At 55.1% G+C, this 26,589-nt stretch overlaps 2 protein-coding genes and 1 long non-coding RNA gene across 16 annotated transcripts in view; 2 read left to right on the top strand and 1 right to left on the bottom strand.

Annotated features, from left to right (window-relative positions):
• Nucleotides 1-1,780, bottom strand: part of RNF185 (ring finger protein 185) — a 46,388-nt gene extending 44,608 nt beyond the window's left edge. Inside the window, exon 1 of the mRNA XM_008272146.5 lies at nucleotides 1,626-1,780. The gene's annotated coding sequence lies outside the window, so the exon portion shown is untranslated. The remainder of the gene's footprint in view (nucleotides 1-1,625) is intronic.
• On the top strand, nucleotides 1,776-16,608 carry LOC103351710 (uncharacterized). Of its 14 annotated transcripts, none has more exons than XR_016227347.1 (5): nucleotides 1,778-1,964; nucleotides 4,524-4,672; nucleotides 9,896-10,042; nucleotides 15,897-16,015; nucleotides 16,382-16,608. It is a non-coding gene; the product is annotated as an uncharacterized LOC103351710 (long non-coding RNA). The 14 variants fall into 14 exon arrangements; XR_016227344.1 differs by having other exon boundaries at nucleotides 16,341-16,608; XR_016227343.1 differs by having other exon boundaries at nucleotides 4,524-4,676.
• Nucleotides 16,609-20,253: 3,645 nt separating this feature from the next.
• On the top strand, nucleotides 20,254-26,514 carry PLA2G3 (phospholipase A2 group III). Its single transcript, XM_002719711.6, has 7 exons — nucleotides 20,254-21,037; nucleotides 21,980-22,112; nucleotides 22,351-22,485; nucleotides 22,710-23,017; nucleotides 23,986-24,115; nucleotides 24,649-24,765; nucleotides 25,432-26,514. The coding sequence occupies exons 1-7, from the start codon at nucleotides 20,530-20,532 to the stop codon at nucleotides 25,730-25,732; spliced, it is 1,632 nt and encodes a 543-aa protein (XP_002719757.4). The 5' UTR covers nucleotides 20,254-20,529; the 3' UTR covers nucleotides 25,733-26,514.
• Nucleotides 26,515-26,589: the final 75 nt, after the last annotated feature.

The raw sequence follows: 26,589 nt of genomic DNA, 5'->3' as shown, positions 1-26,589 counted from the left end.
GGGCCCCTGCCACCTACATGGAGCTCCTGGCTCGCGGCTTCCGCCTGGCTCAGTCCTGACTCTTGTGGCCATTTGGGGAGTGAAATCAGTGGGTGGAAAATACATCTTGACCTTGCTCGTGCATACTCTGTCATTCTGCAGTTCAAATAAACAAATAAATCTAAAAAAAAAAAAATTTTAAAGCTACCCTCCATGCAAAAATCCACGTCTATATAGACAATGCTGAAGAGAGAATTAAAGAGGGAGAATATTCCAGGGAGAAGGCTGGCCTAAACAACCTGAAGAGACCTTTCCACTCTCGGCCCCTCGGCTCTGTGACCCAAAAACTCACTGCCTTCTCCTGGTCAAATACAAGGTCTTCAGTGCCGTTTCCAAGTTGTTCTTAAAAAATAAGCTACTAACTGGATGGGGTGGGACCCTGTTTAGTTATTCATAACAAACATCCATCAGATACTGGGTCATTCCAAAGTCCTCGAAAAGGAGGATGGTGCACAGGCCAACCAGGAAGGGATTACATAAGGGCAGGTGTGCCGGCCTCACTTACTGCAGGGGGAGATGTCAAGAGCAGAGCAAATAATAATAATAAAATAAAAAAGTCACACTTTGGGGGCTGAGTCAGCACCAGAAAGCTGCAAAATAACTACTCAGAATCAGAGATCTTGGAAGGGACTTCTGCCCAACACCTGTATGTTCCCTGCAACCCTTGCAGCCAATCCATTCTACCGCTGGTCATCTCTGACCACTCTCCCAAGTAAAAATCTTTCTGTAGAATCCACCTACTGCCCGCTCCTAATTCTGCCTTAAAGACAAAGCAGAAGCCCACTTCACCCTAACTTTTTTTTTTCCCCCTCCAGTTTTTAAAGACAGCTCTGTTCTAGCGAGTGCTCTCTTGTCCACGTTAAACCGCCCAGTCCGTTCAAAGTTCCCGAACTGCCTTCAGTTTCTGTCAAGCCAGGAACAAGGACCCAGCACTCCGCGCAGCCAGGCGCAGAGAATGAACCGGCGCCAAACAGCCGTGTGGACAGGACTCGCAAGCCCTAGGCTCCCCAGGTTCCCGCCCAGACTCCAGGCCAGATGTCCGATTCGAGTCCGGAACTGTCAAGCCGGCATCCCAGGCGGTTTCAAAACACAAGGTGCTAAGGACCATATCTGGGGGCACACTGCCCCCATTTTACAAATGAGAAGACTGAGGCGCAGTCCAGCGAAGACATCTGGCCCAGAACTCGAACCCGAGTCTCTTTCGGCCCAGTGCGGTTCCTCACGCTCCGCGGTCTCGGCCTTCCCGCCTCGGCTCCAGCTCGCTCCATGCACCCCGACAAGAGACAGAGGCGGCCCCCGTGAGGCAGAAAGGGGTCAGGGTGCGCCCCCCGCTCCCGGTCCGGGCCGGAAAGAACTCATGGGAGCAATTCCCGTTCTCAAGGCCTCAGTTTCCCCACCCTATGATCAGGAGACGGAAGACTACAACGCCAGCCGACTTTCCTTCTGGGGCGGAGAGCCCCGGGCTTGGGCTGCTGTCCCCGGGCCCCCGGGTTCGGGTGTCGCAGCCCGCGAGCCTCAGAATTGGGGCTCCCGTCCCCGTCCCCCATTCTCGACGGCCCCTGCAGCTTCCCCAGCCCCTCTCGTACCTCCTCCGCGGAGCTATCGCCTCCCAGGCCGTGCCAGGCTGTCGGTCTGTCCGCGACTGGCCGGTCCTACCGCCCCGTCAGTCTTTAGGATCGGACCTCTGACCCCTCCTACGCGAACTCTGATCACCTGACACGGAACCGCCCCTTTCCGAAGGACTTCCGGCCCTAACCGGAAAAGGCTTGTCCGCCGCGTTGTTCTCCGGCCCAGGAGAGGGGCTTTAAGGTTCCGCTAACCGGCAGGAGGCGGTTTTTCAGGGGAGCTGGGGGTTGGGGCTGCTTGAAGGAAAAGTTGTTTCGGAAAGTATCGAATAAACCTGGAACATCTTGTTGTACCAGCATGTAAGGATGATGCTAATAAGAATGATGGGGGGTGGGGGGCGATGGCGACGCTGTGGCGCCGCGGGTCAAAGCCCTGGCCGGAAGCGCTGGCATCCCATATGGGTGCCGGTTCGAGACCCGATTGCTCTACTTCCAGTCCAGCTCTCTGTTATTGCCTGGGAAAGCAGTGGAAGATGGCCCAACTCCTTGGACCCCTGCATCTGCGCGTGGGACCCAGAGAAAGCTCCTGGCTCCTGGCTGAGGATTGGCGCAGCTCCAGCCATTGTGGCCAATTGGGGAGTGAACCAGAAGATGGAAGACCCCTCTGTCTCTGCCTCTCCTCTCTCTTTGTGTAACTCTGCCTTTTAAATATTAAATAAATAAATCTTTTAAAAAGACACAACTTATTAAAAAAAAAGTAGTAGAGTATAACTAAGTGAATAATACTCTATGAGTCTTTACTAAAGTAAATATGTGAACAAATAATTGGAGAGAAAGAAACTCTTCCTTTCAGCAGAATACCAATTACTAAACATGTTGGATTTAGAATAGCAATAATGAATGGCGAAGTAAGGGAAGCAGGATATTTACACAGTAATAGTGTCAGCCTTGTGGATGAGATATCTCTTGGAACACCTGCAGGCACTTCAGAGTGGGTTTGAATCCCGGCTCTACTCCCGACTCCGGCTTCCTACTAATGTTGACTGGGAGGCAGCAGGTCATGGCTGGAGGTGGTTGGGTCCCTGCTACACAGATGGGAGACTCAGACCAGGCAGGTGACTCAGAAAAGAATTGAGTGTCTAGTCCATTTTGAACTGGATTTTTTTTTATGGATATAAGTGTGGATCCACCTATTTCTCTTCCTCTCCTCCCTCTGATGAGAAATTACTGGGTAGGGGAGTTGGCTGGATATGGAGTTTCCAAAAAGCCTCCCAGCACAGTGTTATTGGACCTAATAGCCCTGTTGGTGCAGGGCAGGGGAGATTCCCCTAAGCGGCACCCAGGGACAGGGCTGAAACCCATCTTTTTTTTTTTTTTTTTATCTCTACATACTCTTTTTTTATTTTTATTTATTTATTTTTTATTTTTGACAGGCAGAGTGGATAGTGAGAGAGAGAGACAGAGAGGAAGGTCTTCCTTTTTGCCGTTGGTTCACCCTCTAATGGCCGCCATGGCTGGCGTGCTGCGGCTGGCGCACCGTGCTGCGGCTGGCGCACCGCGCTGATCCGGTGGCAGGAGCCAGGTGCTTCTCCTGGTCTCCCCTGGGGTGCAGGGCCCAAGCACTTGGGCCATCCTCCACTGCATTCCCGGGCCATAGCAGAGAGCTGGCCTGGAAGAGGGGCAACCGGGAAAGAATCCAGCGCCCTGACCGGGACTAGAACCCAGTGTGCCGGCACCGCTAGGTGGAGGATTAGCCTATTGAGCCGCGGTGCTGGCCCTGGAACCCATCTAACGGAGTTATTGAACAAGAGTGATTACTTTAGGTGTGATTGTTGGTCTGCTTTCAGAGCTTATCTCCTCATTCCATTGCACATAAATTCATTTTTTTTTTTTTTTGACAGGCAGAGTGGACAGTGAGAGAGAGAGAGACAGAGAGAGAAAGGTCTTCCTTTGCCGTTGGTTCACCCTCCAATGGCCGCCGCTGCAGCCGGCGCACCGCGCTGATCCTGGCAGGAGCCAGGAGCCAGGTGCTTTTCCTGGTCTCCCATGGGGTGCAGGGCCCAAGCACCTGGGCCATCCTCCACTGCACTCCCTGGCCATAGCAGAGAGCTGGCCTGGAAGAGGGGCAACCGGGACAGAATCCGGCGCCCCAACCGGGACTAGAACCCGGTGTGCCGGCGCCGCAAGGTGGAGGATTAGCCTATTGAGCCACGGCGCCGGCCATAAATTCATTTTCTTTAAAAATTCCATTTTCTTTGGCCCCTCTTGCACACATACGCTTATGTCTACCTTGCTACTTTAGCATACTTAGAAGGACACAACGTATGTTCTGTGGTATCTCTGTGAAACGTGCATAGTCCAAATCGCATGAGGAGGCATCAAATACATCCAAATCGAGGGACACTACAAAATAACTGTCAGTGAAATGGAAAACTGAGGGACTGCCCCAGTTTAAAGGAGAATTAAGAATCATGACAGGAAAGTGTGAGGTGTTATTCTAAACTGGAATAACTATAATGGATAATATTGAGACAACTAACCAAACTGTACTATGTTCATGGGTTAGTTGTTAATGTGTATTCTATCAAATCATACCTTGATAGTTGATGGAGCTGCGATTTGCACCCATAGAGTAGTTCTCTGGAGTTCTTTTATTTATTTATTTATTTATTTATTTATTTTAGATTTATTTATTTATTTGAAAGAGTTACACAGAGAGGAGAGGCAGAGAGAGAGAGACGTGGAATAAGGCCATGCCAAGATGGCTGCTGACAACAGAGCCTGCCTGGCAACAGGCTATGATTGGTTAGGGCATAGACCGCCCCTTGACTGGATTGGATGCCTTGGCTATATAAGTTGCTGTACCAACTGAAATAAACGAGTCTGCATGCTGCTCACCTCTGGCCGGCTTTCACCCAGCTCCCGGGGTCTGTGTGGTGACTCTGCGCCTCTTGCCCCCACCGTGCTAGTTCTCCTCCTCCTCTCAGAACAAATCAACCTCAACATCTGGCGCCCAACGTGACTGAAGGAGAAAGTGTCAGACTTGGCGAGAACCCCCCTTGATTTTGGCAAGTAAGCCCCTCGGTGTTTTGTGTGCTGTTCGGTTCTTGAGCGTGAACACAGAACCCCCTCCTATGCCCCTTTCCTTGTCCTTGTCCTCGATCGAAGTGACCCCAGGTTAGGCACACACTGCCCAGAAGCATATCCCCACTTCTTGGCTCCTCCTTTTACTTTCGATTCGAATTAACGTAAGGGACTGATCATTCCAGAATTTGGAACCAAGTCATTTTCCCTTGCTCGAAAGAGGTGACGCTCTGGAGACACCGTGTGAGCATACTGCCTTGACCTAATGAATCAAGGAAGTCCCCCACTAAGTACAGGACATACTTATGATCTGATGCACCACTGTCTGTTCATCTAACATAGGGAAACCCTTGCAGAATGCCATCAGCCGCTGAGGTGTCTTTCCTTTGGCTAGAGTTGGCGTGGCGTGCTGCTCTTAAGTACTCAAACATGGGGAAGATACCCCCCTCTCAGAAACCCACACAGATTACCAAACATAATGAATCTGTGAGTGATAAGAGCCTGTTACTCCAGGCCTCTGCCTCACAGACAACAATTGATGACTTAGGGAGAGAGAACTCTGACAGTGAAAATGACATGACAGCAGACAATGCAGCAATGCCTAGTCAGCCACCCCTCAAATATCCGTGGGATGAACTTAGATGACCTCGAGGCAATAACCCATGCGAGGTCATCCCATCCACACCCAGTGAGGATCTCCATGTTTGTGGCAGACCCCAGGCTCTCAGGGCAGCTGCTAAACCCCATCCCACCTGCGTGTTTGCCATTAATGTAGGAACGGATGCAGAATTCAGGCCCTGGATTCCAACGCTCCTGCTCCCGGAGTCTGTGTGGTGACTCTGTGCCTCTTGTCCCCACCATGCTCCTCCTCTCAGAACGAGTCCACAGCAACACACCCAAAGAGTGGTTCTCTGGGGTTCTTTTTTTTTTTTTTTTAAGATTTATTTATTTATTTGAAAGAATTACACAGAGAGGAGAGGCAGAGAGAGAGAGAGAGAGAGACGTAGAGATGTCTTCCATCTGCTGGTTCACTTCCCAGTTGGCTGCAGCAGCCAGAGCTGTGCCAATTTGAAGCCAGGAGCCAGGAGCTACCGCTGGGTCTTCCCACGCAGGTATAGGGGCCTAAATACTTGGGCCATCTTTTACTGCTTTCCCAGGCCACAGCAGAGAGCTGGATCAGAAGTGGAGCGGCCAGGACGTGAACTGGTACCCATATGGGATGCCAGCACTGCAAGCAGCGGCTTTACCCACTATGCCACAGAGCCAGCACCATGGAGTTCTTGGCCATTATCTTCACCATTCCGTTTACTCTATAAACATTTATTTGTCTATTTATTAAAGATTTTTTTATGTGAAAAGCATAATGACAGAGAGGGAGAGACAGAGAGAAGAGATCTTCTATCTCTGGTTTACCCTCCAAATGGCTGTAATAGCAAAGGCTGGGTCAGTTTGAAGCCAGGAGCCAGGAGCTTCTCCCACGTGGGTGGCAGGGATCCAAGCACTTAGGCCATCTTCTGCTGCCTTCCCAGGTGTATTATCAGTAGCTGGATGGGAAACAGAGCAGCTGGGACTCAACTGGCACTCCAGTGTGGTCTGCTGGGATCATACACAGTGGCTTCACGCTCTAAGCCATGACACTAGCCCCACTGAACAAACATTTATTAAGTGCCAACAGTTAATCCAGGGACTGATAGAAACTGGACCTGAGTAGGAGATGAATGTAGTAGGTGAAATAAATTCGTAGTGAAATCTGCCAACAACCTTCTGAGTTTGTTCTGAATACGCAGTAACATGAAGGACTTTTGTCATCACACAAATCTGGATTTGAGTCTATGTTTTGAGAAACAGAAAAGCAGCCCCTGACATCCTGGAGGTCTGGCACTCACTGCTTAACTTCGGTGTTCTCTTGTTGAACATAAAAATCTCATAAAACATCAACCTGTGACCATGATGGGTCAAGATGATAGCAAGATCCCTCTGTAAGAATGTCTGAACTGGGAGTGGTGTTGTGGTTCAGTGGATTAAGCCACCACCTGCAATGCCAGAATCCCGTATGTCTGCTAGATGGAGTCTCGGCTGCTCCACTTCTGCTATAGCTCCCTGCTAAAGTACCAGAAGACTGGATGGAATTTCAGGCTCCTGACTTCACTTGTGGCCATTCAGGGAGTGAAACAGCAGATAGAAGAGCTCTCGCTCTCTCTCTCGCTCTTTCTCTAACTCTGCCTTTCAAAGAAATAATAAATAATGCCTTTTAAAAAAAAATGAATGTTTGAACCCAGACGAAACATCTGCCTATCCACAACTAAAGACGACAGCTTTAGCCTTAGTCTACCCTTCTCTCCTTCTAAATAAGATGTATTAAGCTTTCCACTGGCTGTACCCAATCCAGATCAAAGCCCCACTTCCTTAAACCCTCCTCAAAATCTCCTGACACAGCCGGAATTCTACCCAGCCTTTCTTACAGTGCTGCTGAGATACTGAATTGTTTCTCATGGTTCATATCTTGCCACCTCCCTGCCTTCCCAGATCAAATGATAATCCCAACTTGTCTAACCACAGATGTGTTCTGATTTATTTCTACCTCAGAAGGTTGTGAGGATACTTAGAATAGGCTAAGGATAGAGTGAGCTTTCAACATACTTTTTAAATTTTCTTTTAAATTTTTTATATAGTCATTATTTGAGAGAGAAGAGAGAGAGAGAGAGATCTACTACTTGCTGGTTCATTCTCCAAATGACAGCAGCTGGCGCTGAGCCAGGTTTAAGCCAGGAACTCTGTCTAGGCCTCTCATGTGAGAGGTATGGACCCAACTACTTAAGCCAGTACCTGCTGCCCTCAAGGTGTGCATTAGCAGGAATCTGGAATCAGAACTGGAGCTGGAATTCGAGACCCAGGTACTCCAACATGGAATGTGGGTATCCAAGTGGCATCTTAACTGCTGAACCAACCACCTGTGCCTCAACATAGTTAAAAAAAAAAAAAAAGAAAACAAAAGAGAAGTCAAGGCAAGACACCTGCTTGGGGGCTGACACTGTTAGTAAAGCTGCTGCTTGCAGTGCTGGCATCCCATATGGGCGCCGGTTCAAGTCCCAGTTGCTCCACTTCTGATCCGGCTCTCTGCTATGACCTGAGAAAGCAGTGGAAGATGGCCCAAGTCCTTGGGCCCCTGCACCTGCATGGGAGACCCGAAAGAAGCTCCTGGCTCCTGGCTTCAGATTGGCCCAGCTCCAGCCATTTCAGATTGGGACATCGGTGATGAAGCCCACAGCAGCAGACCATCCGCATGAATTTGCAAGGAAAAGTTCATCTTGCCTGTGCCCTCACCGAAGAGGGCCAGCAACGAACAGCAGAAACAATAACCAACACCCAGACACTTCAGTTGGTTCAGCTTGCCCAGTTATTACAGGAAAGCTGAAGCAGAGGGAACTTACTACTTTACAGGTACCAAAACTGCTGCAGACAAGCGTGGAGTTTTCAATAGAAATTCTAAACACGTGGAACCAAGATCTTGAAGCATTTTTTCAAAAAATTGTAAGAGAAAAAAATGGGGGCGGGGGGATGCTTTTTCAATAGGACCCTGAAGACAAAGTACAATCAAAGCAATGGCTGTCAAGAGATGGGAGTGGCCCAGTCAAAGCAGAAGCAGACCTGCCGGAAGCAAAGGTCAAGGCAACAGTTCTTTTAGAATGCTCAAGGCATTATGTTAATTGACCTTCTGGAAGGCTGAAGAACAATAACGTCTGCGATTAGGAGTGTTTTGAGAAAGTTGGAAAAACACCTTCAGCGGAAAAACACCTGGGGAAATCTTCAGAGTCCTTCTCCACCATAACATCGTAACATCGCTCCTGCTCATTCCGTGTGTCAAACAAGGACAACTGTGTGCGAGTTTTGGTGGGAAATCACTAGGCTTCCACTTTACAGTCCTGATTTGTCTCCATCTGACTTGTTTTTGTTTTCTAATATTTTTAAAATAAGGTTTATTTGTTTATTTTAAAGGCAGAGTTCCACAGAGAGAAGAAGAGATCTTTCATCCACTGGTTTACTCCCCAAATGGTTGCAACATCTGGGGCTGGACCAGACAGGAGCCAGGAGCTTCTTCCAGATCTCCCACATGCGTGGCAGGAGCCCAAGGACTTGGGTCATCCTCTGCTGCTTTCTCAGGTGCATTAGCAGGGTGCTGGATCAGAAGTACAGCAACCAGGAGTCACGAGCTGGTGCTCCTGTGAGATGCCAGGATTGCAGGTGGCAGCTTAACCCATTGTGCCACAATACCAGTCCTTTATTTCCTAACCTTTGGGGAAAAAAAATCTTTGGAGAGCACTTATTTTTCTTCAGTTGGTAATGTGAAAAAGACTATATTGGACATGGCTACCTTCCCCAGGACTCAGACGAAATGATTTGTTTCATTGCTTACAAAAGTATCTCAAATGTGATGGAGATTGTGGTGAGAAATAAAGCCCAAGTGCTTGGATCTCTACCACCCATGTAGGGGACCTGACTGGAGCTCCTGGCTCCGGGCTTCATCTTGGCTCAGATCCAGCTGTTGTATACACTTGGGGAGTGAACCAGCATATAAAAGATTCTCTCTCTCTCCCCCTCCCTCTTTCTCATTTAAAATGAATTTGAAAGTCAGAATAACAGAGAGAGAGAGAGAGAGACTTCATCCATCTGTTGGTCACTCCCCAAATGACCGCATCAGCTGGGCAGACTGAAGGCAGGCCCCACGACTTCCATCTGTGTCTCCCACATGAGAAGCATTGACCCCAAAACTTGGGCCATTAGCCACTGCCTTCCCAGGAATGCTGGGTAGGGAGCAGAGCAGCTGGAACTTGAACCAGCGCTCTGCTATGGACCACCAGGGTTGCGAGTGGTGGCTTACCCTCTGGGCCACAATGGGCCCTCCATGAATGTTTTGAAGAGCCCTCATAGAGCCTCTGGGGGTGCCAGACCCGGAGGCCTCAGGTGTTCACCTGCCGTGTGAGCAGGGTGGGGTCCGAGAGGGCCCTGGGGCCTATTTGGTCGTTCAGGCCTCCCAGGTCCCTGCCTTTCCCTGGGCCTCGTTTTTCTTATCCGTTCGGTTCAGGGAGAAAGGATTCTGGAACCACTCCACTCTGGGAAACCGATGTCTCATCCTGAGCCTTTGCCTGGCAGGAGCCAGAAGGTTGCTTGGGCCAAGCCTCACTCCAGGTTACCCTGTCATCCTAAAGGAAGATCCTGTGTGTGGACAGCAGTGAGAATAAACCAGTGAAACCCCGGCCCCAACCTTTCCACGGAGGAGGTGGACAGATGGCAGTGTGGCCTCGTTTGTTGCTGATTCTGGAGCAAGTAGGCGGGTCCTCTCCGTGTGCCTTCAGGTATGTCGCCGGGACCCTGGCTGTCAGGTGCCTCTCATTCTCTCTGTGGGGTTCTGGGGTCAGACTGAAGCCCACTGCACCCCTGCCCTAAGCTCCCTGCCCCCAGGAAAGCTCAGAGTCCATGTCTTCTGCCTCTCACTAGGAGGCTGAGTTCAGTGTTGGGATGCCAAGAAAACAGGTTTGCACCTGCATGGGAGACCCGGAAGAAGCTCATGACTCCTGGCTTTGGATCGTCCCAGCTCCAGCTGTTGCGGCCATCTGGGGAGTGAACCAGTGGATGGAAGACCTCTCTCTCTCTCTCTCTCTCTCTCTCTCTCTCTCTCCCTCTCCCTCTCCCTCTCCCTCTCCCTCTCCCTCTCCCTCTCTCTGTCTGTAACTCTACATCTCAAATAAAATCTCTTAAAAAACAAAGATGCCTCTTAGGATGCTTGCATCCTATATCAGGGTGCGTAGGTTCGAATCCTGGCTCGGGCTTCCAACTCCAGCTTCCTGTGATTGTGCAGGTGATGGCTCTAGTCCTCAGCTCCTTGCCGCTCTCGTGGGAAACCCAGATTGAATTGTCAGCTGCTGGCTTCGGTCTGGCCAAGCCCTGGCTGCCGCAGGTATTTGGGGAGTGAACCAGCTGATGGGAATGAACCCTCTGTCTCTTAAATAAATACATTTTTTAAATTATTCATTCTTCATCTTAGATTAAAAATACTGCTTTGGGCCGGCGCTGCAGCTCACTAGGCTAATCCTTTGCCTGTGGCGCTGGCACCCCGGATTCTAGTCCCAGTTGGGGCGCCGGATTCTGTCCTGGTTGCTCCTCTTTCAGTCCAGCTCTCTGCTGTGGCCCGGGAAGGCAGTGGAGGATGGCCCAAGTCCTTGGGCTCTGCACTCGCATGGGAGACCAGGAGGAATCTCCTGGCTCCTGGCTTTGGATTGGTGCAGCGCCGGCCGTAGCGGACATTTAGGGGGTAAATCAACGGAAGGAAGACCTTTCTCTCTGTCTCTCTCTCTCACTGTCTAACTCTGCCTGTCAAAAAAAAAAAAAAAATACTGCTTTGGTTTGTTTGTAATTGTGGCGGTAGAATGTCTCGGTGTCATGAAGGGACAGAGCCTAGGACTGTGCTGCCCAGGAGGGTGACGTAACCCATGGCTCAAGCCAAGAGCAGGCTGAGGCACCAGCACCAGGCCACCAGGGGGCAGCCAAGGTCTGCATAGCGCTCATGTGGATAACCCGACACTTGCCCAGGGCCTGGGGTACAGAAGACGTCAGCCATCCCCAAACCTGCGCCCCACCTGTCCTCCCTCAGCCTCCACATCCCAGGAAGTGGCCACACCAGAAACTTGAAAATCACACGTTGCCCCCCAAGACTACGTAGAGTCTGCATACTAAAAAGGACAAAGTCTTTTTTTCTTTTTTAAATATTTATTTTATTTGAAAAGCAAAGTTGAGAGAGAGGGGGAGGGAGAGAGAGAGATTGATTCTATCTGCTGGTTCATTATCCAAATAGCTGCGACAGCCAGGGTGGGGCCAGGCTGAAACCAGGAGCCAGGAACTCCATCTGGGTCTTCTTTGTGGGTGACAGTACATCCTCTGTTGTTTTCCAGGTGCAGTAGCAGGGAGCTGGATCAGAGGCAGAGTAGCAGGAACTCGAACCAGAACTCCAATATGGGACACAGGCATTGAACATGGCAGCTTAATCCAGTGCACAATGATGTGGCCCCCAGACCCTGAGTCTCCTGGCTTGACATTTGACCTCTTCCAAGTCATACCCTTCCCTGAGACATCACCCAGTCCTCAGTAGAAACCTAAAGTACGCTTGTCCATCCTGGTGGTGGTGGGGGGCACGGGGTGGGGGCTCCCTGGAAGGGACAGCTAACCAACATCTGCAGCATGAGTAGGAAGAAGTCAGGGGAGGGAGGGGGAAGAGTGTGTGCAAAGGCCCTGGGACAGCCTGGTGATTGAGGATGTTCTTGGCCCAGAGAAGTGGGGAGTGGGTGAGGTCAGCTGGGTTCAGATCCTGCAGGGCCTACCAGGCTCCCAACAGGGAGTGGGGAGCAGGGGCTGGATTTAGACAGGGGAGGAACCTGGCCAGGTCTGTGTTTTAGAAAGATTGGGCCTGCTGCCAATTGGAGAAGCCTTATTGTTAGAGAGAAAACTGAGAGGCAGAGGAGGGGGCTTGTTCAGGGTCATACGAGGGTGGTGGAGCCCAGGACAGGGAGGACTAAGAAGGCAGGAGGGATCAGACAGGTGCAGTTTCCCAGGGAGGTACTGGTGTTAGCCTTCCTCTAGGTGGCAGCAAAGTCCATGGGCCTGGGGCAGCGCCCCCGACCCCACCCCACCTGCCCCCTCTTTCTCACTGGCTTCTGGTTCCCGTCTCCCTGGTGTGGGCGTGACAGGACTGCAAGCCTGGCCTCCTCATTCCGACCTCGGAGCAGCAAGAAGAGCCCTGGGTGTCAGGAGGCTCAGAGACTGGCCCTGAGCCCCGACTCCCTGCTGCTGTTGACCTTGGGCAAGTTCAAGTTCACAGAGAAAACTGCTTGCGAACTTGAGTCTTTGGCTTTGGCAGTGGGAGGTCTCTGAAGCCAGGTCTCTGAACTGCTGGCTCCTCACCCGTAGGGCATACGGGCTAAGATCTCGCCCAGGTTCAAGCCTCAGCCCCCGAGCCCTCAGTAGAATGAAAGGTGGACAAATAGCAGAGCTCTGGACAACCCCATCTCCTTCCTGGGCCTCCACTCTGCGTTCCCTCCTCATTCGCCCCTGTCGAGTGGAGTTGTCAGATGCAGCCCATGAGAACACACAAGGGGCAGCTCCCAGTTCGCTTAGAATTTCAAATAACCAGCCGGCGCCGCGGCTCACTAGGCTAATCCTTCGCCTGTGGCGCCGGCACACCGGGTTCTAGTCCCAGTCGGGGCGCCAGATTCTGTCCTGGTTGCCCCTCTTCCAGGCCAGCTCTCTGCTGTGGCCAGGGTGTGCACTGGAAGATGGCCCAAGTGCTTGGGCCCTGCACCCCATGGGAGACCAGGAAAAGCACCTGGCTCCTGGCTCCTGCCATCGGATCAGCGCGGTGCACCGGCCGCAGCGCGCCAGCTGTGGTAGCCATTGGAGGGTGAACCAATGGCAAAGGAAGACCTTTCTCTCTCTCTCTCTCTCTCACTGTCCACTCTGCCTGTCAAAAAAGGAAAAAAAAAAAAAGAATTTCAAATAACCAAAGACGAATTACAACATTTGGAGCATACACTTAGGTGACCCGTGGTTTTCCAGAATCCACATTTAACGAGGCATCTCTATTTATTCTCCTTTTATTTGACAGGCAGGGAGAGATCTTCCATCTGCTGGTTCACTCTCCAAATACGCACAAAAGCCGGGGCTGAGTCAGGCCCAAGTCAGGAGCCAGGAACTCCATCTGGATTTCCCAAGTGGGGTGGCAGGGATCCAAGTACTTTTGAGCCATCGCCTGCTGGCTCCCAGAGTGCACATGAACAGGAAGCCCATGAGGTGGCACTCTGACGTGGGATGTGGGCGTCCCAAGTGTTGACTTCACCGCCGAGCCAAACACCGCCTCTAGGTACTTCTATCTGATATGGCAACCCTGCCACTGGACATGGCAAATGGCATTGGAACAAGAGGAGTATTTGTGCTGTCCCATACCCCAAGGTTCCCAAGGCCCCACTGTCCAGCTAGATGGAGTTCTGAGGGCCCATATTCTAACCCTTGCTCCCATGGGGTCTCCCCATGATTCCTTGCTGACTCTGAGGTTTCTACCCCTCAGTAAGATCCTTGTCCCTTCTCTGGTCTTCGTCATACCCCTGGGAAGTAAAAAGTAAAGGCACGATCATCCCATCACCCCAGCCAGTACGGCGATTCAGCCAAAGGAAGTGGCTTGCCCAATCGTGCCCCGTCAGGGGAGGTGGAGCCACAGGCTGAACCCATGGTATGGGTAAAGGATCGCCTGCCGTGCTTTGTTGGAGCCCTGCTCACAGGCTGGGGTCTCCTGGGACGTGGAAGGAGCCCCACACTCTGCAGCCTGGAAGCCAGATATCAAATCAGTTACACGGTCATCTCAGCTGGCTCTGGCCCTGAAGTCTCCTTCTTTCTATTTGAAAGGCAGAGTTACAGCGAGCGTGAGAGGGGGAGAGGCAGAGAGAGAGAGAGAGAGAGAGAGAGAGAGGTGTCTTCCATCTGCTGGTTCACTCCCTAGACAGCTGCAATGGCTGGAGCTATGCAGATCTGAATGCAGGAGCCAGGAGCTTCTTTCAGGTCTCCCACATGGGTGCAGGGGCCCAAGGACTTGCGCCATCTTCCGCTGCTTTCCCAGGCCGTAGCAGAGAGCTAGATCGGAAGTGGAACATCTGGGACTCGAACCAGCACCCATATGGGATGCCGGCACTGCAGGCGACTTTACCCTCTACGCCACAGAGCCAGCCGCATGACATGTGCACTCTTATCATCTCTGCTTCATCAATAAGCCCCAAAGGGCCAAAAGGTCCTTTCGCACAGAAAATAAAGACAAAACCCAGCACTCCAATTCAGGCCTGCCCTGGGCTTGTTTTATTTTACCATACTGCTTCCCCTACACTCTAGCTCTTGGCTACTCCTGTGATCCTAGGTAGAAAATCAATCTACAGGGGCCAGAGTTGTGGAACAGCAGGTTAAGCCGCCACCTGCAAAGCCAGCATCCCCTAGGAGCGTCAGTTTGAATCCCAGCTGTTCCACTTCTTGTCCAGCACCCTGCTAATGTGCCTGGGGAGGAAGGGGAAGATGGCCCAAGTCCTTGGGCCCCTGCTACCCATGTGAGAGACCCGGATGGAGTTCCTGGCTCCTGGCTTCAGCCTGGCCATTGCGGTTATTTGGGGAGTGAACCAGCAGATGGAAGATTCTCTCTCTCTCTTTCTTCTTTTCTCTCTGTAACTCTGCCTTTCAAATAAATAAGTAAATTTACACACACACACCCACACACACACACACACACACATATAATAAATCTCACACCATTTCTGAAGGTTAGGAATTCAAGGGTAGCTTGGCTGCATGGTTCTGATTATGATTCATAAAGTTACCATCATGAAGTCAAGCATGTTGCTCCCAAGAAGATGGACAAGCAGCAACTGTGAAAAGTTGCTCAACATCATGACCCATGAGAGTGATGCACATGGAAGCCGGTGAGAAGCTTCCCAACAGGACAGCCACAAAGACAGACGATCACTGATGTTGGTGCAGATGTGCACAAATCCGAACCTGTCGCACACTGCGAAATGCCAGGGCTGCTTTCAAAATCAGACTGGCAGTTCTTCAGGATGCTAACTATAGAGTTCCCATACGATCCTGCAATTTCATTTCTTGGTGTAGACCCCAGAGAAATAAAATCCCATGTGCACAAACAGATTTGTCCTTAAATAGGAGAGTTGTTCATAAGAGCCAAAAAGTGGCAATTACTCAAGTGTTTATTAGCTGCCGAGTGGGGAAACCCACAGTCTTTCACACAGTGGAATATTGTCCAATCATAACAAGTCATGGAGGGGCCGGCACTTTGGCTCAGCAGGGAAAGCCTCTACCTGCAATGCCGGCATCCCATATGGGCGCTGCTTCAAGTCCTGGCTGCTCCACTTCTGATCCAGCTCTCGGCTATGGCCTGGTAAAGCAGTAGAAGATGACCCAAGTCCTTGGGCCCCTGCACCCACGTGGGAGATGAGGAAGACGCTCCTGGCTCCTGGCTTCAGAGCGGCACAGCTCTGGCCATGGTGGCCATCTGGGGAGTGAACCAGCAGATGGAAGACCTCTCTCTCTCTCTCTCTCTCTCTCTCTCTCTCCTTTCTCTGTGTAACTCTGACTTTCAAATAAATAATTAAATCTTTTTTTTTTTTTAAGGCCTGGAGGAGTGACACACAGAATAGTGCTGATAAACCTTGGGAACCTTACACTAAATGGAAGAAGCCAATGACAAAAGACCACCTGCTGTATGAGTCTGTATGAAAAATAAACAGCAGGTAACTCTAAGGAACACAGCATAGATTAGTGGTTACTAGGGAGGGGACAGGAAGAGGGAGGAAGGCAAGGATGGCTGTTACTTGGGTACAGGTTTTTTTTTTTTTTTTTTTTTGCAGGGAGATGACCTGGAATTTGATGATGGTGATGTTGCTCACCCACGAACATCCTAAAAACCACTGAATATTGCACTTTAAATGGGTGAATTGCATGGCATGTGGATTATATCTCAAAAAAGCTGTTACAAAAGAAAAAAAAAAAAACAGGGGCCAGCATTGGGGCACATTGGTTTAAATGACAGCTTGAGACTCTGGTATTCCATATCAGAGTGCCAGGTTGGAGTCCCGGCTGCTCTGCTTCCCATCCAGCTCCCTGCTAACGCGCCTGGGAAAGCAGCAGAGGACGGCCCAAGTCCTTGGGCCCCTGGACCCATGTGGGAGACCAGGATGGAGTGCCCGGCTCTCTGCTTCAGCCTGGCCCAGCCTGCGGTGTTATAATCATTTGGGGAGTGAGCCAGTGAATGGAAGTTAGCTTTTCCCCCGCCCCCCGCCCAGCCCCGGTTGCTCTTCCTTTTAAATAAATCTTTTTAAAAATATCAGATGTGGCTGAATTCACCTGAAGACTTGATTGGGGGTTAAGGGTCTCCTTCCTCGTGGCTCAACTCCTCCCTCCCACAAGGGCTCCATCCTTGTGACCTGGGGACCAGCTCCCTCGGAGCGCGTGTCACAAGAGAGAAAGCACAGGGCTGTTCATGGCTCAGGCCTCAGAAGTTACATCGCTCCCAGCACATTTTATCTGCTAGAAGCGAGTCACTTAATCTAGCTCCTCCTCCTGGAGGGCAGTGAGTGAGCACCTAGAAATCTTCCGGGCACGGCCCTGTGCCCACCGATCCCTAGCCCACGGCCTGGGTTTGCCTCTTGGGCTTGCTCCCTAGATGCAGGAACCCTGCTGTCTCCTGGTCTGCAGAGAGCCTGCCCCAGGGAGAAGCTGTGTGTCCAGTCACACCTGTCTGAGCAGCGGTGAAGCAGGGGCCTCTGTCTTCCCAGGGAGCCCCTGGCCAATGAGTGGGCGCAGCTGGGGGCGTGGCTGCCCGGCTGGCACTCAACTGTGGGTCATGGCTGAGCCCCCCTCCCACCCCCGTCTCCCCACCGTCTCTCTCCTCATTGATGTGGGAGCTGAAACTCAGTCTGAACACTTTCCCTACCTCATCCTGCTTCCTCCCCTTTGTTGGTCCCAGGCATTTCCTCCAATAAATCTCTTGCACTTCTAACTCTTGGCAGTGGCCTCCTGGAGGATCCAAGTGACACTGGCTCCGTTCCCCACTATACCGGGGCAGGGGCTGGGTTTCCCTGTCCTTCCTTCCCCCGCCCCACCTCTCTCGGAAGCGAGCTCTGTCCAGGGTCTTGATCTGTGCCTGGCACCCAGTAGACGCGGCAATGATTTGTTTTCGAATGAACACAGAGAGTTCTGGAGCGAGGCACCGCCCACCCTGTTCTCCTGGCACAGAGAGCCACAAGCAGCCCTCGCGTAAGCCTGGGAGTGCCAGCTCCAAGGGGCAGAGTGGGGAGGAAGGCCCCCAAGAGGGGAGCTTTGGGGGGACCCACAAAAGCGTCTCCCAGGTCCTGGGGAGGCTGTCGCTCCCTGGCTGGTTTCTCTCCTGACCTGCTGGGTGACACCCACAAGTCACTCCCCTTCTTGGGCCTCCCCCCACCCCCCACCCCACGCTGTGAGTGAGGAGCCCCACCCTGCCTGTCTCTCCAGGGAGGGGCAGGGGCTGGTCATGGCTGGGAAAAGGTGAATGAATGGGAAAGAGCGAGACACACCCAGGGACTTCTGTGGGCCTGGGCCTGGGGTCCTGACGTGGAAGCGGGAGTCACGGTATGGAGGTGGGCGGGGGGACAGACAGAGAAAGGGGAAGAGGAGAATCAGGAGAGGGGGAGGAGCGGTAACACAGAAGAGAGGGAGACACACACACACACGCACACACACACGCAGGTGCACACAGAAGCAAAGTTCTAAATGGGAGGTAGAAAAGAAGGGGAGGAGGGGAGGAGGAGGAAAGGGAGGAGAAAACCAAAAGAGAAACAAAGACAAACAGGTGCAGGTTCGGGGGTTAAGAGAGGGAGGCAGAGAAATAGAAGAATTGGGAGCAAGAAGAAAAGAGAGTTTGGGGTACGGAGAATCGAGCAGAAAAATGAGAAAGAGAAATAGGGAGGGAGGGAGGGGGAGAGAGAGAGAGAGAGAGAGAGAGAGAGAACACATGGGAGAGATGGAGGAGATAGAAAGAAGGGAAGAATTAGCACCAGAGAGAGAATGAGAAAAAGAGAGACAGAGACAGAGACAGTGCCCAAAGCCAAAGGAGGCGGAGAGGTGGGGCCCGAGGGAGACAGACGGTGACAGATGGTCAGCCCCCGACCCCCCTGGGCACCCACCTCACCCCAGGTGGGTGGGGACTCAGAGGAACCCTGAGGCCGCCCTCCGTGTGCAGGGCAGGGCCCATCCTGCTGGTTCAGGCCTCTCTCTTCTCTGCTCAGGGGCCTCCGAGGGGAACCCCGGTGGCAAGCCAGGCACAGTGTCCTGTGGGCTGAGTGACGTGGCTGCCTGGGGGGAGTCTGGCCTGCCTCCCTTTGGGCCCTGGACAGGAAGAGACCCCAGAGGTCAGCTGCACTCTGTTTGTTACCACAGAGAGGAGTACAGCCCCTGGCTGCCAGTCCCATCGTCCCCACCCATGCACCACGCACGGGTGCTGTGGGGTGAAAACCCTGGGACTTGCTCTGCCCTAGGGAAGCTGCTTCCTGCCCAGTGGCAGAGAGTCTCACCCAATGTCCTGTTAAGTGACTGCTGCGATTGTGCCCATTATACAGATGAGAAAACTAAGGCTCGGAGAAGTCACGACGGCTAAACCTAGCTGGGTCTTGGAAGCTGAGTTCCTGCTCCGATACCTCCCAGCCTCTCCAGTGATGGGCAGGGCAGCGATTCAGCAAGGGTAGGCAACAATCTATAACAGGACAGAGTGACCACAATGGTGGCTGATCCCGGAGCCAGAGAGGGGCCTGCCCACCCTGCGGCTCCCGTCCCGTTCTGGTTCTGCTGCACACTTCAGCGTCCCCTCCCCAGCTCTGCCCTGACTCTGCCCCCCGCCCCCACCGCAAGAGACTCTGACAGAGACGGTGGGGGTGGGGAAGCCCTGGGCTAATGGGCAGCTGGACAGACAGACAGGTCCCTATCCCAGCCAGCCCCGCTTCCCAGGCAAGTCTCTCAGGAGCGGCATTCCCAGCCTCCAGCCCCTCTGCCTGTCACCCAAGGTTGTCGCTGTGCCTCAGTCTCTTTGTCTGCACAGTGGGAGCAAGCACACCAGCCTCCCAGGGCAGCGGCAAGCTGAGTCGGTGGCCGCAACTGCTGAGCGTGGCCGGTTCCTGGTGGAGACAGCCCTGTTTCTCAAGGACACATGATGCCCGCGGGGTCCCGCAGAACCACCCCCCACCCCGGGGGCCCACTCCCTGCTCCAGAGCATCGGGCCTGCCCTGCGTTGTTCTCCAGGCCTGCTCTCTCTCCCATCTGTCAGCCCACGAGGGCTGCTGCTGGGCCAGGCCTGAGCTTAAAGTCCCAGGAAGTGGCGATCGCTGGGACATTGTCCCCTCGGCAGGTCAAGGGGATTTCTTTTTAAATATTTATGTATTTTATTTATTTAAGAGGCAGAGAGAGAGAGAGATGGGGAGGAGGGGCTCCCATTTGCTGGTTCATTCCCCCAAATGGCTGCAATAGCCAGAAACTTAATCTAGGTCTCTGGGCAGGGCCCCAAGTGCTTGAGCCACCACCTGCTGCCTCCCAGGGTGCTCATTAGAGGGTAGGTGGAATCAGGAGTGGAATTGAGACTCGAACCCTGGCACTTTGATATGGGCGGCAGGCAACCCAAGTGTCCTTGGGCCAACCCCCTGCCCCTACCAGGAGCCTTTCTAAGGGGCAGGACTGGGGCTGGGGGTGGAATGGGGGAGGCACTTCCCAGGGTGGTCACTCCCCAGCCCTGCCTTTACTTCCTACACCCAACCTTGAAGCATTGTCCCTGGCTTTCTGCCAGCCTGAAGGTGGGTGTGGCAGCCAGCGCTGGAGACGGAGGCCCAGGACCGGTTCTGGGAGCCTCCTCCAAGCTCTGGAACCCTCTTCCCTGCCCAAGGTGACCCAGAACCCCACCCGGCACCTGGCCTTACCCCCACAGCCGAAAGCCTTGGCCCCCACAGTCCCCATCCAGGCAGGGCTGGCAGCAGGTGACTGGATGGCGCTGAGAAGGGCTGGGTGAGTGGGGGCGTGGGCCCTGCAAGTGCACTCCTCAGCCAATCAGAGGCTTGCCCGGCCGGTGGATTCGGTTACAAGGCCAAGATCACCCCATACTCCGGCCTCTTTCCTCCTCCTCCGGCAGCTCCATTCATTGGCCCCGCTGCATGGAGCCTGCTGGGCACTGCTTCCGCTCAGCTGCTGCCTCGTGGGGCAGGCATCCCAGGGGCTTTGTCTGGCCAGGATGGGCCGGGCTGGGCTGGGGGTTCTGGCGGTACTGCTGGAGGCACTAAGCTTCCTGGCGTTGGCTCCGGGGAGCTCCCCTGCTCTCCACGGGGACACCACCTCCTGCCACTTGGTCAGGTCCAGCCCTGGCAGCCCCCTGAGCTCTCTGAGCTTCCTGGGCAAGGATGCCCAGGGCCTGGCACTGTTCCACGCCCGCTGGGATGCGCACGGGAGGCTGCAGGCCTGCAGCCGGCAGGATGAACCGAAGCTCACAGCAGCGTATGGCGCCCTCTGCACTCATGAGACCACCCGGGGCTCCTTCATCCACACCCCTGGACCCGAGCTGCAGAGAGTGCTGGCCACGCTTCCATGGGAGGCCTGCCCAGGGGCAGGGGCCAGGGAGAAGCGATCGGCCAGGCAGAGCGGAGCGCCTGGCGGAGGGCGCTTGCGGGTGAAGAGGGGCTGGACCGTGCCGGGCACGCTGTGGTGTGGAGTCGGGGACTCTGCTGGGAACTCCTCGGAGCTGGGTGAGTCACGGGGGCGTGGGCTGAGGGTCTGACAGGGGCCAAGTGCCGGCTTCACTCCCCTTGGCTGTGTGTCCTCGGGGGAGTGACTTGGCCACTCTGAACCTCCATTTCCTTGCCTGCAAAATGAGGGTTCCTGTGAGTCTCGTTATGGGGTGCTTAAACGAGGTGGTGGGTGGAGACGCTTTAATCCCCCTCCAAGCGAGGGGGTACACTGGGTTGGATCCAGAGTCGGCTGAGCCAATAAAACTACTACCCAAGAATAGGTTTTTACTGGGGCACGTGCCAGGAACCCCAGCCCAGCGCCCTGAAGCTGAGCCAGGAGCCCCCCCCACAACCCCAGTTTCCACACCTGTAGAGATAAGGTTCCTCACCTGTAAAAATAAGGCGGCACCTCCCTCGCCGGGCTGCCATGAACTCGGGTGCGGAAAGGGCTGGGCCCACAAGAAATGCTCAGTACTGCTTGTACGGTGATCAACTCGGATAACCTTTCTACACACTCAGTACAGCTCTTCCGTGCGCATACGTTGGGGCTAGGGGAGGACTCTGCACACGAGCAGGGCAGGTTGAGGGGCTGGAAACGCCTCCTCGTGCTGGTGAGAAAGGATGTGCCTGTTTGCCATGCCATGAGTCCTAACCCGGGACTCCTCTCCTTGGGGGCATGAGCTTGGGGACTCTGCAGAGAGAGAGAGAGACTCCCCAGTTCCCCAGAGGGAAAGTGCTCGCGGCTGGGGGGCTGGGAATTGCCCTAACAGGGGAGGGGCTGCAGCCTGGGTGCTCTCTGCAAGCTTTGAAACTGTTGTGGATCCCCCCAGAGGGAGAGGGGTGTGCTCTGGCCCCCAGGCAGGGCACCTGTGGGAGGACTGGAACGAGAACCAGCAACTCTGCCCTCTGGAGGCCAAAGTGGGTAGAGCTGCTGAGCCGGCGCCGGGGCCCTCCCTGCAGGGATCTTCCAGGGCCCCGATCTCTGCTGCCGGGAACATGACCGCTGTCCGCAGACCATCTCGCCCCTGCAGTACAACTATGGCCTCCGCAACTTCCGGTTCCACACCATCTCCCACTGCGACTGTGACACCAGGTTAGTGGCCTGCAGGGGGGGGCAGGGACTCTGCTTGCCAGGTCCTAGATGTGGAACCGGACAGCACGGAAGAAGATCAGCCAGCTTGGACCCCATGGTACGGGTGGGAAAGCGGAGGCCCCACGGAAAGGACTTGGGGCTCCAAGCCAACCGGCAGGTGCACGGTGCCAGCGTGGGCCTTGGGAGGAGCCGGGTGGCCCTGTGTGGCCCAGTGACCTGAATGCTTGCTCTGGGGCAGATTCCAGCAATGCCTGAGGAGCCAGGGCGACTCCATCGCCGACCTCGTGGGCGTGGCCTTCTTCAACGTGCTGGAGATCCCCTGCTTTGTGCTGGAGGAGCAGGAGGCGTGTGTGGCGTGGTACTGGTGGGGCGGGTAGGTGGCCGCCCCCGAGTCCTTCCCCAGCCAGAGCGGGAGCCTGGGCTGCCCTCCTGGTGAGGAGCGCAGCCTGCACACCCTTCCTGGGTGTCCCCCCTGCCCCGCCCCGCCCCAGGGTGGGAGATGGGACTGGCACAGCCTTGGTCTCCTTGCGGGGTTGGGGGGTGCTCCTGGGGGTGGGGATTGCGGGTCACTCATGACCACCAAACGCCACCCTCCAGGTGTAGGACGTATGGCCTGGTGCCCCTGGCACGTCTGCAGCCCAGGACTCGCTACAATGCCTCCTGGAGCTCCCCAGCCTCCTCCCTGCCTCCCAGCCCCCTGAGCCCAGCCCCTACCAGACCTGCAGAGAAGCCTCACCTGCGGAAGTGGTGGCCACGGCAGAAGGGGTCCCGGCGTCTCAGCACGGCCAATGCCACAGCCCCCCAGTCCCCTGGGGCCTCCCCCAGGCCTGGTGTGGGCCGCACAGCCCAGCCTGGGACCCCTCAGCCAGGCCTCCAGAACCCACGGGGTGAACTCAAAGGCCAGGGTGAGCTCAGAGCCTAACCTTGGGGTGTCCTGATGGGGGGGGCACTGTTCTGACCTCTGCCTATGTGGGGGGAGAGGGGCAGGAGGGCCTGCATTGCTTCTTTTCCTGTTCCAAATGCATTCCAGGGGGTGGGCATTTGGTGAAGCCATTAAGACACCCCTTAGCAATCCTGCATCCCCTATCAGAGCGCCAGGTTCCAGTCCCAGCTCTGCCTCCCATGCTAGCTCCCCGCGCATCCTGGGAGGCAGCAGGTGACGGCTCGAATCCTTGGATCCGCTGCCGCCCACGTGGGAGACTGAGTTCCTGTCTCCTAACGTTGGCCTGGCCAAACCCTGACAGTTGCAGACATTTGAGGAGTGAACTAGTGGATAGAAGATCTCTCTCTCTCCTCTCCTCTTCTCTCTCTCTCTCTCTGCCAAATAGAAATAAATAGAATTAAAAACAAAAGCCAACGCCTCCCGGGGTCTCCCAGCCTTTCCCATCAAATCGCACCGCTGTGAAAGATGCTCCTGATCCTCACTTGCCGCTGAGCCGTCCCCTGGTGCCCCAACATCCGGGCCTCCAGGCCCTGTCCTGGCAGACCCCACTCCACAGCTGCAGCTTCACACACTTCACGTGGTCCCACAGAGCGGCAGGCCCTCTTCCACCTCTGGGCCTTTGCCCAGTCTCTTCTCCTCTTCTTCTCCCAGCCTCATCTGAGCAGCCGCTGCCTCCAGGAAGCCTTTCCTGACCTCCTCTCAGCACCCTGGGCTTCCTCTACAGTGGTGTGGCTGTGTGTGTGTGCATGCGTGTGTGAGCGTGTGTGCATGTGTGTGAGGGGGGGCGGGGTGCACTCCCGAATGTGCAGCACCCAAACACAGAGGGCTTGTGACACACAGGGAGACCAGGGTTTCTCCTGGATGGTGGTGGGCATTGGTGGGGCGGCCCTGGAGGACAGGGCTCCCATGACCACCACCTGCGCACCCCAGGTGCCCACCAGGCCTGCCGCAGCTTCCGCCGCTTGGATCAGTGTCAGCTCCGGATTGGCTCCCAGGAAACCAAGTTCCAGCTGCTCAATGGGGCCCCTGGGCCCCTCTTCCACTGCAACTGCACGCGCCGGTGAGGCTGACCAGGACCCCTGGGGGTGGGGCTGACCAGCACCCCTGGGGGTGGGGCTTATCAGGACCCCTGGGGGTGGGGCTGACCAGGACCCCTGGGGGTGGGGCTGCCCAGGACCACTGGGGGTGGGGCTGACCAGCACCCCTGGGGGTGGGGCTTATCAGGACCCCTGGGGGTGGGGCTGACCAGGACCCCTGGGGGTGGGGCTGCCCAGGACCACTGGGGGTGGGGCTGACCAGCACCCCTGGGGGTGAGGCTTATCAGGACCCCTGGGGGTGGGGCTGACCAGGACCCCTGGGGGTGGGGCTGCCCAGGACCACTGGGGGTGGGGCTGACCAGCACCCCTGGGGGTGAGGCTTATCAGGACCCCTGGGGGTGGGGCTGACCAGCACCCCTGGGGGTGGGGCTGACCAGGACCCCTGGGGCTGGGGCTGACCAGGACCCCTGGGGCTGTGCTGCCTGCTTCCAGGCTCTGGGAAGGGGCACCCGGCTGGCAGGGCAGAGCCCCAGCCTGAGCCTGCCTCTGCCCTCAGTCTGGCGCGCTTCCTGAGGCTCCACAGCCCACCCCCGGGCACCAGCGTGCTTTGGGAACTGCTGGGCACCACCTGTTTCACGCTGGCCCCGCCACTAGACTGTGCTGAGAGTGAAGAGTAAGTGGTGGCAGAGCCAGGAGGGACGGGGGGGGGGGGAGTTTTCCCCAGAGGGCTACATCCTCTTTGAGTGTCTGGGGCCAAGGGGGTGGGGTTCTCTGAGCACCATCATCATCCTCCTGTCTCCTGCTGCCCCAGGTCCAGCTCTGCCGTTGGCCTATGGGGGTCGCACCTTGGCCCTGTCATGTAGTTCCCGGTTGCCGTCGATAAGTTGATTGACTTTTCAGAGCCTTTATTCCCTTGTCTGTAAAATGGGTACAGGAAGTGGCCGAGGCCATGGCCCCCGGGGACATAACACTGCTCAAGGCCTGACTCACGCTCAGGAAAATGGCCACGGCTTGTTCCTAATCTACAACCTCAATTGGATTCTGGTTTTCAAAGCCAGCATCTCGTGGCCTATTTCACAGGGGGAGAAACTGAGGCCCAGATTGGCTCTGGTTTCCACAGCCGGCTCGTGGCAGGACTTGGGCCTCTGGGTACCGGCCCAGGTTTATTACGCCCCCTTCTAGGCATAACCCAGCCTCCCCCTCCTCCCACCATGCCTTGCAGGTGATTCTGGCGCCAGTCCTGCTGCTCTCTGGGCCGGCTCCCTTGCCTGTCTGCAGAGCAGGGCGACATCCTGGCCAGCGCCCTGACCACCTGCTCCCCTCCCCTCTGTCCCCACAGCTGTGCCAGGGACCCCAGGGCCATCAAGGTGTCAGCTCGGCATCTTCGGCGGCTTCGGCTTAAGCTCCAGGATGAAGACCCAGCGGCAGGGCAGCCATGGCCGTCAGAGCCCCCAGGGGCTCCCGTTTCATTCTATGAGCAGTGCTTGCAGCTAACCCAGGCGGCCTGGGAGACCCAACGGGCAGCACGAGGTCCCGAGCCAATGACCCCAGCTCCAGCTCTCCCGGGCACCAGACTGGGCATCGCCCCTGGCTTTGCCAGGCCTTGGGAGTCCCGGCCTCCTCCCCATGAGTTAGAATGAAGCATGGCAGAGGACATGCCGACAGCCTGGAGGCTGGCTGTGGCGGAACCCAAGGCCCAAATGCTGGACCGTGTCTCCCACTGCGCTGGGTGACACCGAGCTAGTCACATAACCCCTCTGTGCCTGCACGTCGTGTTCAGGAGGCTCCCTCTGATTCCCTGGGCTTAGACCCCGCCAGGGGATTTCACATCCCGTTGGGGAGGGGATACCTTATTGCAGTCGCCCCAGGAGGGCGACTCTTGTAGCACAATTAATACATCTCAAGGATCTGCCTAGGGGAGCCCCAGCACACGGCAGCTGAGGCCCAAGGCAGCAAGTGAGGATATTAGGGTTGTCTCAGAATGGCTTACATCTGAATCCAGGAACGCACGCCTGACTCTAGGGGGCGCTGGAGAGGCCTTCCCAACTCCCCTCTTCCCAGGGAGGCCCCCTGTTTTCAACACTCCCTCGCTCAGCTCCCCTGGCCGGTTCTCTCTGCCCTCAGCCTACATTCAAACCTCCCCCTCGCCTTTGCACCAGGGACCTCCCCGCCACTCCTCTGAGAAAGGGAGTCTTAGACAGGAGCTACCTCATAAGGTTGTTGAAGATTCAATTGGCAAGCAGCGTTTAACACCTAGTAACCGTTCCTCCCCTTCAGCACACAGCCAGTCTGTGCGTTGCTGTCTGATCTTAACTTTTGGAGGCCTCAGTTTGCTCGCCTGGAAAATGGGTCTAAGAATGGCACTGAACCTGCAAGGCTACGGTGCAGATGGAAAAAAAAAAAATGATACAAATGCCCCCAGGCGGCTGGTGCCTACTGAGTGTGAATTCTGTCCTGCCCTGCCTCTGCAGTCCTGCCTCTGACGACCCCGGTGCCC

The sequence above is a fragment of the Oryctolagus cuniculus genome, chromosome 21 (assembly GCF_051225735.1).
Source record: "Oryctolagus cuniculus isolate XC-2025 breed Fujian yellow rabbit chromosome 21, ASM5122573v1, whole genome shotgun sequence".
Taxonomy (NCBI): Eukaryota; Metazoa; Chordata; class Mammalia; order Lagomorpha; family Leporidae; genus Oryctolagus; species Oryctolagus cuniculus.
The sequence above is the reverse complement of the archived record's forward strand: the minus strand, read 5'-3'. Positions and strand labels throughout refer to the sequence as shown.